The sequence below is a fragment of the Acanthopagrus latus genome, chromosome 9 (assembly GCF_904848185.1).
Source record: "Acanthopagrus latus isolate v.2019 chromosome 9, fAcaLat1.1, whole genome shotgun sequence".
NCBI lineage: Eukaryota > Metazoa > Chordata > Actinopteri > Spariformes > Sparidae > Acanthopagrus > Acanthopagrus latus.
In genome coordinates, this window is record NC_051047.1 from 15,381,891 (window position 1) to 15,392,377 (window position 10,487).

The 10,487-nt window shown below is 38.6% G+C and overlaps 2 protein-coding genes across 6 annotated transcripts; both read right to left on the bottom strand.

Moving 5' to 3' along the window:
* Positions 1-19: 19 nt before the first annotated feature.
* klhl41a (kelch-like family member 41a) lies at positions 20-4,441 on the bottom strand. Its single transcript, XM_037109153.1, has 6 exons — positions 3,222-4,441; positions 2,976-3,133; positions 2,781-2,888; positions 2,496-2,681; positions 1,489-1,635; positions 20-1,394 (listed from the first exon to the last, which is right to left on the bottom strand). Exons 1-6 carry the CDS (start codon positions 4,299-4,301, stop codon positions 1,283-1,285), a joined length of 1,791 nt encoding a protein of 596 aa, XP_036965048.1. The 5' UTR covers positions 4,302-4,441; the 3' UTR covers positions 20-1,282.
* Positions 4,442-5,692: 1,251 nt separating this feature from the next.
* On the bottom strand, positions 5,693-10,152 carry bbs5 (Bardet-Biedl syndrome 5). Of its 5 annotated transcripts, none has more exons than XM_037109741.1 (13): positions 10,064-10,152; positions 9,473-9,518; positions 9,055-9,137; positions 8,898-8,963; positions 8,444-8,493; positions 8,081-8,208; positions 7,845-7,980; positions 7,523-7,618; positions 6,993-7,055; positions 6,736-6,870; positions 6,410-6,493; positions 6,147-6,170; positions 5,693-6,047 (listed from the first exon to the last, which is right to left on the bottom strand). In XM_037109741.1, the coding sequence occupies exons 3-13, from the start codon at positions 9,131-9,133 to the stop codon at positions 5,946-5,948; spliced, it is 963 nt and encodes a 320-aa protein (XP_036965636.1). In that variant the 5' UTR covers positions 9,134-9,137; positions 9,473-9,518; positions 10,064-10,152; the 3' UTR covers positions 5,693-5,945. The 5 variants fall into 5 exon arrangements, with proteins under 5 accessions (XP_036965636.1, XP_036965638.1, XP_036965637.1 ...); XM_037109743.1 differs by lacking the exon at positions 10,064-10,152 and adding an exon at positions 9,853-9,996; XM_037109742.1 differs by lacking the exon at positions 10,064-10,152 and adding an exon at positions 9,657-9,736.
* Positions 10,153-10,487: the final 335 nt, after the last annotated feature.

The following is a 10,487-nucleotide window of genomic DNA, read 5'->3' on the forward strand; positions in this document are numbered from 1 at the left end:
AGATAACTCATCACAACTAAAGATTTAGGGCCTGCCATTATACCTATTTGGAAGAATTCATGTATTCAAGTAGTACACTTTAGTGCAAATTCATTTTTAAGCAGCAATTTTAATCCAAAAACATAAGATGTTATAGTGAAACATTGCCTGGGAGTATTTTATTGCAGAGTTGAGTATTTTTACTTGATACTTGAAGTATATTCTAATGATAATTTAGATTAACTGAAGTCAGAATTTGAATGTACAACTTTTACTTGTCATGGTATATTTTCAGTGTTATACTACTACATCTAAGAATCTGAATACTGCTTCACCACTGGCCGTTAAAGGAGACATCATGCTCTTTTTCTTGTTCATAATGGATTGCTAGTACTAATACATTTGGGTTACAAAAAAAAAACAACGACAAAACACTCCCTTCAACAACAACAGAGCAGCTGTGCCAAATCAATTCATATGTACCAAACTAGTTGCTAAGCATGAACTATGTAAATGTGTGACATGGTGACATAGTGTGATGTCACAAAGTCACAGAATTAAAGGCAGGACTAGTGACAAGGTGTTTCAGGAGTAGGGTTTTCTGTAGGAGAAGGGAGCTTCTTTTGGGGCGAACTTTGACATTTTTCATTTTCAAGACCTTTTTATATGCACGACATTTAGAAAACAATGACGGAAAGGTAAACAAAAAAGCATAACATGTCTCCTTTACAAAAGTCAACATGATGACCCTCAGCATGAACCAAGATTCAAAACTAACATCAGCTGATATATCTGGCCTCTCATCTGCAGACATTTTCCAAAGACTAAACATTGATTCCAACAACAGCAGTACTGAAATGTTTAAAATTAGTGAAAAAATGTTAATGTATCATCAATATGCCCCGGGGGAAAAACTCTCCAACATTGTATAACATCCATACTTAAGTAATGTATACAGAAGAAAATCTAAAATGTCAAATAGACATATTGAGTCTGTGGAAGATATTTTAATACTGAATAGTTTTGAGCTACAGGTGGTAACTGACTGTAATAGCAGAGGAATCTTTACAGTATGCGAGCCTTTACCAGTTTACAGCAATAAAACACACATTAATGGGTCAATGGAAGTCAGGTGGTGGGGAATCCGTCAATAAGTGATATGCTTCAAGGTCATAAACAACAATGGTCCAAACAACAGCAACTGTTCAGTGTTAGACTTCAATGACTTCCTATATTCTTGCCTACGGCAGTGAAGTGAAAGTCCCTTGTGTGTCAAAGGCCCTCGCATGTCCCTGAACTGTTGTTACAGTTTGGGCATTCTGGCTGCATTCAGACGCATCGACACAACGGAGGCTCCGGCTGCATAACGCATCTCTCTAATCATGCCAGTCCACTGTTTCTTGTCCTCTTCATACCTAGTAAGATAGTGAAAACAAGTTATGATCATACAGTGTCTTATCACTGTAAAGGAAAGTGAACAAGAAGACATATAGTCTGTTATTTACGTACTGCCAAATGTCGATGATTTCGCTTGGTGCACACTCTTTGTTCTCGTTCTCCACCATGGCGAAGCCTCCTACAGTGTACAACGAGCCTCCACAGCTGACCAGGTTCACTGAGCTCCTCTCCTGGGGAAACTCTGGGAAGGGTGACCACCTGCAACAAGGTGCATTCAGTTGTATTAATGGAGCATCTCTATGCTGTCATGTTTTAGTTCATCCTTAAACACCTCAGAGTTTCTTTTGACTTTTTTCTTAATATAGACTTAAAGCAGTGGGTATTAACCAGGAGGTTAAGAAATGACGAGCACCACAAAAAGAAACATAGTTAATAACTATAACTGTAATACAATAATAATTCAGTTGGTAACACCCAAATGAATTAAGTTTGTTTTCAAAATCAAGGAAACAAGTTAAACAAACACAACTGCTTTCAAAGTTAGTTGAAAAAACTTATTTTTTTTCAGTGAGGGGTCAGGACAATTATGGGAAGAAAGAAGGCATCAACATTATATCTATTACTCTAAACAGTTGAATTGTCTTTATTTTGTTTAATTAAAGCAAAAAATTCTGGCCCTATTTTCTTAATTGCTCTTTTAATTACACTGTCAATAACAGAATAGCTTTTAAAATTGAGGACTTCTAATGGACTACTATTGGACAACTATTTTCTATAAAATGTGTTAAAAAAATCCTCGTAGTAAGTTTGTTTCTTTGTTTGCCTTTTATCTCATGTTTTACTGTCTTTCTCCATGTCTTTATATAATGTTATATATCCTTCAGATATAGAAAAAAAGCTGCAACAATTTAAGAATATTTCACTGAAATTCAATTGAACATGGTTAAGTTATATTCAGAAATTGAAATGACCCATAATAATTTACAAATCTGATATATTCCTTCAACAATGAAAGGTATGAGCAAACAAACTTAATCAAATTGGGATCAGAGTAAAACAACAATCACTCTTGTACACCTTGAGGGGCCTTTAGCTACTTATTGTTATAATAAACATACTTGTTGGTTCCAAAGTCGTAAGCTTCACATGAACCCGTGAGGCCGTCTTCAGTAACTCCTCCAGCGACAACAATCTTCCCGTTGTGGATAACTGCACCGAACATCGACCTGGCTGTCTTCATTGAGGCCACCTCCTTCCACTCAGACTTCTTGTGATTGTATGCAAACATCTTATTGGTGGCTTTACTTTACCAGAGAGAAATGAAAAATGATTCCCAAAAAGATTAATGTCACGTAAAATCAGATTGTGACTTCATATGAAATCTAATGTGGTTGGAGTCTTACTTGTCATCTGTTTTGCCTCCGATACAGTACACCAGCCCATTCTCAGAGACCACACAGTGGCCGTGGATTTTCAAAGGCAACTTCTTAGTGTCAGTCCACTTCATTTTTCTAAAAAAAAGAAAAGGCAGGTAATGTCAAATGTGCTCAACAGTAAAAACAGAGAACATATCCAAGTGGTTGGTGTGTTGAACTTACTCAGTGTCATAGCACATAACACTGTCATGAGACTCATTGGACTCCAAATCTTTTCCTGCTACAGCAAAGATGAGATTTTCAAACTCCCCCATCGCAAACAGACACCTGGGGGAGGGCATGGGTGGCAGAGCAGTCCAGTCCGCAGCCAGACTGTCCAGCTGAAAAACACATTTGAAGATATTTTTGACAAACCAATTTACCTCTGATGTGTTTGGTGCATCTGCGATGTAAACAAGATGTCTATACCTGGTAGAGGTAACACTGCAACGGGTTTTCTTTGTTCTCCTCATCTACAAACAGTCCCCCCACCACGTACAGATTGTTCTTCCTCGTTGTCAGACTGACGTGGTTTCGGGGAACTTGTTCCGCCATGGCAGCGAGAAAACATTCGTTCTCCTGGGCGTCGTAGGCCACAGCAGCAGTGTCGTTGATCATAAGGATCACGTCTTTGGCGTACATACCGTATCTGCGGTTATCATTCAGATAGCCTGGCAGCTTTCCCGCCTCTCCTTCCTCATCTCCTTTTTCTCTCTTAGGAAGCTTCCCTGCAAATGCCTCCTTTATGACTTTGACTTTTTTGAGAAGTTCAGGATTGGCCTTAATGAGGTCGTCCTTCTCCACCTTCTCCTTGAAGTACTTCTCTGGGAGTAAACGGAAACGAATGTAATCAAAGGCCTCTTCCAAGGATTTCACACGCTTCTCTTTGTCTTTCCTGATCCACCCCATGAGGGTCTCGAACACCAACTCCTCTCTCTCTACATTGAGTGCATCTGCTCCAATCACGGCAAAAAGTTCAGCTGGAGCAAGGTCGAGGAGGTCCTCATCCAAGGCTACGCTTTCGAACCGATCTGCGATGTAATCCCGTGCTGCCATCGCCAGCCTGGCGCAGTTCAGCATCAGTCCCAGCCTGTAGATGGCGAGACAGTTTTTCTTTGACAGCTTCTTCTGGAGAAAATTCACACAAACCGTGAACACTGAGGGGATCTGGAAGCGGTTGGCGACGGTCAGAATATCCTGCACATTGTTGTCGTTGATGTCAATCTCTGCCGAGTACATGTAGTTTACAATCACCTCCATGATACCAGGGTCCAGGTCCTCCAGAACGACCTCCTTTTTGTCCACTTCTTTGTCGTCTGCTGAGAAGAATATCTCCCGGAAATACGGACTACAAGCTGACAGAATGAGCTGATGGCAGGGGATGCTCCTGTCTCCAACTTTCAGGACACAGTCGATCAACTTGTTCTCATTCAGGAGCTCTTTGAGTCCATCCTGCAGCAAAGTGGTTTGAAACAGACGGAGATCTTCCCTCAAGCCTTGGGGATCCATTCTGAATGGTCAGGAAGCGGATGGAAGAAGTGGGGCAGTTCACGACAGACTGACCTATCTGGTGGAGACAGAGAACTATAGGCAGCCAGGTCTGAAGACACTTCAATATAACCGTGCCCCTCTAAATATAGCCAAGCATCCCATCTGTGAGGAATTCAGGTTGGCCAAACCAGAGAGCTCACACAGCTGTCATAGAGTAAAAACGACTGTGGAGCCTCGTCACCCTGGTGATTAGTAACAACACTGTTGTACGGCCACACAAAAATAACCTGTGATCTTTTCCATGTCATTTACTTTTGTCAGTTTAAGAGGATGGAAACAAGGAAAACAGTAATTGTGAATTCTAAGACACAGAACTCACAATGGCAGGAGCATTTGTTCCAGTGCTTTATGTGTTCACAGATACGGATGGCATTTACTACAATCATGTGTATTCTAGGGCAGAGGTGAGACCAAGTCATTGCTTTGGTTGGTCACAAGTATGGCATGAATCTTTGCACTCAAAGAACTTAAGTTCTACTTAAGTTATCATACTATCATTGTAAACCCTAGGAGCAGTAACACCAACACCAACACCAAGCTGCTGGTCCAGACCGAAGCTGCATGGCTTACTGAGCGAACTAAGTAATGTAAGCTACTGTTAGAAGAATTTAGCAGTTACTCTGGTGATATACTGTTCCATGTCTGTGTAGAGTATTCATATGACAGGTGGCTAATTCTCACACATATTGCACCTTTAAAATAACATTTTGAGGTAATTGTACTTCCATTATCTGCTTCTGCTTTTTTACTTCACTACTGATTTGATAACTGTAGTTACTAGTTAGTTTCCATTGGAAAAGTAGCACATTTTAAAATGTATGTCATTGGCAGATTAACAAACACTCATTCTAAATACTAAATATCGGACCTGATATTTGGCCAGACCAAAAATTGGGCTGCCATAGTATACAGTATTTAAAAAGTAAATATATTTTTAATTGACTTTAACTTGTACTTTTGATACTTAAGTACATTTAATATGTGATTCTTTTAAGACTTTTACTCAAGTTATATAGTAATCTTTATACAGTTGACTTTCACCTCAACTATAGTGGAGTGAATCACTGTTCACTGATAGTTATGACCACTGGACTCCACTGTGATTCAGTGTGAGTGTGAGACGTCCTCAGGGGAGTTATCTAACGAGCAGACAGGGTCAGTGAGCAGCTGCTGCCACAGGTGGTGACGGTTTATCCTGTCTTTAGATTTTTAAAATACTTTAGTGCATTGTGCCGTTATGTATTTAGCTTGAGTTCATTGTGTTCTTTCCACATACAAATGAATTATGTGTGAGTTGCAGTACCAACCTGCTTCATTCATCCATGAAACATAACAATGACTCTTGAATATCTATTTAAATACATTTATTACATTTAAATATTACAAAGTACATTATAATTCACATTTTATTCACGACAAAAAAATGTGGTTTATACAAATATCCCAACAATACGTATGTCACACACGTACTTGAATATTTTCTTTTTATGAAAAAGTACCTATGCACAAACTGTACAACTTTCCACCTGGCCTATAAATATATATACTGCTGCCTTAATGATCACAATATCTACATAGAGCTCATACATGTTTCATATTATTTCAGCCCATGACTTCCCACAGTCCTTGAAGTGTGAAGCCGTCCTTCAGCTTTTCAACAGCGAGGCCAAGTTCGTCGGAGAACACTGGCTCTCGATCTTGCTGCTTTGGAACCAAAAAGAACTCAAAATATGTTAGGACACAACATACTACAAAATGTATGCTACAATTAAAGCTGGTGATAAAAAAACTGTGGGGATTTACCTTATTTCCATCAGCAAAGTAAGCCTGTTGGCAAACAACACACAATTCACACATTTAATCCAACCAACAGGGCCAAGTTGGCTGTTGCATTAACAGATTATTGTTGTTTGATGAACACCACTCCATACAAACATGAGCACTAGGCAACATAAATTCATGTTCATTCATCATGCTGAGGAGCATGAGCAGACAGCTATTTTGAGAGTATGAAAACTAAACCCCTGACTGACTCCTGAAGGCGTGATGATGAGTGTAACACTCACGGTAAAAGCATCAGTCTGCTCATCGGGCTCAATCTCCACATCATCAGCAGGCTGTTCCACTGTGAGTTCTTCCAGCGGCTGTGGCTGAAATCATTGTATGGACAACAAAAACAGAGCTATGACAACAAGATCAGGTGAACTGGTGAAAAAAAAACAGCCACAAAATATTTGTAGGAAGTAAGTAGAGTAAAAAAGACGCAGAAATTAGAGCAAATCGGAGTCAGTTTGTTTCTAGTTTGACGAGTTTACAGTTTCTGACATGTTTTAATGTTTCACTATTAAGGTGTTAGGGATTAGTCACTGTTATGTTGTGCACAGCTGCTTACCTTTTCTTCCATTTCATATTCCACTCCAAATATTGGGTTGGCAGAGTACACCTTATGCAATGAGTTGATTTCCTTAAGAGCATCCTGAAGCTTATCCACGGGATCGATTTTAAAGCCGAGCACGTATCCACCACTCTGCAAACAAAAGGACACAGTGTATTTGTATATTAAAAGAAACAAAAGCTGAGAAGAAACTTGTAATAATATCAGATCATTACGTTGCGATCAGTCAACCAAACTGCAGAAAAACAGGTTACCTGGCGTGAACTCTCAATCACCAAAGCCAAACCGAACTTTGAGTCTCTTATCCTGATGGACCACTTTGGGGAAAAAAAGATTTTAAAAATGTATAAATAAAAGGCATTCATTGTCTCACAGTGGAAGAGTAAAAACACATGGTTTTATAACAAAAATAGGATAATCAGTAACAGCTAATGTGCTTTAGTGGCAAAGTGCTGCTGAAACGAATAACTCAACAAATATAACAACTCATGCATCTCGATGTGTGGATATACAGAACTCCTGAAGGTGGCTCACTCTGTAAATGTGTCTCTTTTATTGTAGTTTTTGGGATACTATATATTAAAAAGGTGCATTATGTACGAACTTGCCACCAGTCGAAGTGACTGTAAACAAATAGGGGGCAGCATATCACCAGAGTAACTGCTAAACTTTGCTCACTGTAGCTGGAGTTAGCTAGTTACCTCAGTTGGTACAAAGGTACAGACTGGGAGCTCGGAGAAAGTAAGAACTGGATAGATGATGTCATTTAGTGTATCATACTTACAATCTGAAGGTAAGGAATGCTGACATTGAAGCTCTCGTTCATGTTGGCGTGCCACACAATCCTGACATTGGTGATAAAGAAGGTTCCGAGGTTACCCTAAAAGAAAGAAAACATTAATCAAGGTAACAGAACTAAGTGACACATACAAACAAAATAATTAATTGAGAAAAATCACGTCACATTGTTAAAAAACATTACCATGCAACTGCACTCCTTACTAAACTTTACTGAAAACTCTAAATATGTTTGTGTGTCAAGCAAACTTAAAAACAAAGCAAGTTAAAGAATTTATTGAAACAGGCACATATTCAAGCTCCATTACCTGATCACTGGATAGATTCCAAACTCCATTAATTTTATCATACACTTGCTCGCGGGGCAACAGTCTAAGCTGCTTATTTTGAATGAGAGCAGCTCGCAATTTCAGGTCCCTGTACATTTTCGACGTCTCGTAAGCCCTGTGACAAAACAAGGCATTTGAAGATTTTGAGCTGTGCATACATTTTGTGTCGAATGCAATCAGAGAAGCAAACACTTCCATCAGTGTTGTTTTTTTACCTGTGGACAGCAATGACAGAGGTAAAGAGCCGTGGACTCCCTGGAACCACATTTGTGAAGATGAACTCAAATCTTGTGTTGTTGGACTTTGTTAAGATGTAGAGTGCTTCCGTTTGGCCTCTAAGTTTCTAGAAAATAAGCATGCATGTTTACATGTCATTTATTATATGCATCATTTCTTATTTCCTACATTAGGATGTTAAAACAATGAAGCCGCGTTTGGCTTTATCCTTGATAGATTAGACTTCATAATATAAACAGTATATTGGATGAGTGTGAGAAAATGTAGAAAGATAATATAGAAATAACCAGACAATAATGAAATGTTTAATAGTTACAGAAATCTGAGAAAGCTGTACTCACTGAGTTCGCTGTCCTCGTTGTGATGTTGATGATGGAGTTGTAACCCACAGCTGAAAAGAATTACAGATGTTTCTTTAGGTTGGCTAGATTTCTTTACATGGTTTAACCCACCTTGCTTCTTCAAGTTATCCTGACTTCATAGTTTTTGTGAATTATATTTTCATAAACTGGTGGCAACGGTCACGCAATAAATCTTAAGATTTGGTTTAAGTTTTCTAAATGTACGCTGCATATATATATATATATATATATATATATATATATATATATATATATATATATATATATATATATATATATATATATATATATATATATATATATATATATATATATATATATTCATCTAATGGCATTTAATGAGGGCAGAATTATTCAGCTGATGTGTTGTTGGTGAGACAGACTCAAACAGAGGCGTAAATGAATGCATTTTTAACCCTGCAGCTGTACTCACACAAATTGACCCTTGGCAGAGCTATAGAGTGCCAAATGATTCTCAGGTTTGTCACCAACAGTCGACCTGCGAAAAAGGGGAATATCGTCAGTTAGTAGGTGGCTAGCCACACACTGCCTAGATAGTTTTACCCCTCAGGATGGTCAACTAACATTACCTCGATCGCCGTTGTTTCCTTTCGTGTCTTCTATGGAGTCCAGACAGTCTATTAGTGCTTCTCCTGGACGTGTTTTCATCTGTCTGCGTGCAGGACAGATTGATTAGTGATAGCTATAGCCCTGACACTTCACATAGCTAAGTGTATTACAGCTGGTTACAGCAATGCTAGCACTAAGCTAACCTACGACAGACCGTGACATACAGCAGCCGTAAACGTAAAAATTTTTTCCCCCAATACAAAATGTGGAGCTAAACACAATTACCAGAAAACCAGTGAGCTAGTAGTATTCACAGCATGCGAATAAGCTTTCTTTATCTGATGTTACCTTCGGTTAGCTAATTAACGTAGATGAGCTAACTGCGAAGGTGGAGTTGTAATAGTACCAAACTATTTCAGTGAAGAAACGTTAACTTACTGTGCTGTTATGTCGAATCTAACATCTCTGTCTTCCCAGAGGGCATCTAAAACAGACGACATGACCGCTGGTTGTTACTCCCCCTGGTTAGTTTTGTAACGTTTACTCAGTAACACCGTTGGTTCACTAGCTAGCTAAACGTTATCTGGCTAATCTGAAAAAGCTTCTGTAGCGTCATAATCACCGTGGCAACAGACGGCAAGCCAAAGGGACAATATTCCAGCTTTGAAGAGAGTTTCAAAAGTTGTGGGAAATAAACAATAGATTTGTTGCTCACATTTAAATATTAGTCACTCTTTTGCCATTGAGTACGACATCTTTAGTCTAAACATTAATTACTGCCTTAACAAAACGGGGACAAACTGTTTATATAGGCTTACAGAGTCATATCTGTGGCCCTCAATAGGTTGGAAATGGTCCAGTATTCATTAGTTAATGACATAAGTGTTCAATATTGTGAGCTCTTAACTGCCATTGATGTCAAATCCCAGGCAGTGTCAGTGAATATTTGGGGCAAATGAAATGATAAAAGGAGTAAATAGTTTCAAAATGTATTTTAACCATATGAAAATTACCAAAATATAACCTTATCAAACTATTCTTGCTGTCTCATACAAATTAAGTGCACCTGGTTTTTCTCTACCACGTGTTTCTAACATCTTAATTGGCAGTTGTTTTCCAGCACACCTGCCTTTAATAAAGCGCTAATCAACAGTCCCTTTTAGATTTAATAGCTTGCAAAACTTTGCAGCATTCCAGCCTGCAGACATTATGGGAAAAAAATCGATTTATGTACCTACATTTATAGCACTCTGGCAGTTAAAGGACAGCTGTTTCACAAAGCTCAAACGTCTAAAACAACATATCTTGGAATTCTACTGCAACCAACCATGGGTGGAAAGCAGAGATTAGAGTCATTATGTACTCAGATATTCTGAAGTACTAAGACTAAGAACACAAAGTAGGATGGACACAAATGATAAGATGCTAATGGTAACAGTGATACTACTTGTTT

Coding starts and splice junctions, on each gene's coding strand:
- klhl41a (XM_037109153.1), bottom strand. CDS start 4,301: ATGGATCCCCAAGGCTTGAGGGAAGATCTCCGTCTGTTTCAAACCACT. Junction 3,134..3,221: donor TGCAGTGTTACCTCTACCAG/GTATAGACATCT, acceptor TGTGTTTTTCAG/CTGGACAGTCTGGCTGCGGA. Junction 1,636..2,495: donor TACGACTTTGGAACCAACAA/GTATGTTTATTA, acceptor ACCTTGTTGCAG/GTGGTCACCCTTCCCAGAGT.
- bbs5 (XM_037109738.1), bottom strand. CDS start 9,534: ATGTCGTCTGTTTTAGATGCCCTCTGGGAAGACAGAGATGTTAGATTC. Junction 8,209..8,443: donor CAACGAGGACAGCGAACTCA/GTGAGTACAGCT, acceptor CTTATTTTCTAG/AAACTTAGAGGCCAAACGGA. Junction 6,494..6,735: donor AATATGAAATGGAAGAAAAG/GTAAGCAGCTGT, acceptor CAATGATTTCAG/CCACAGCCGCTGGAAGAACT.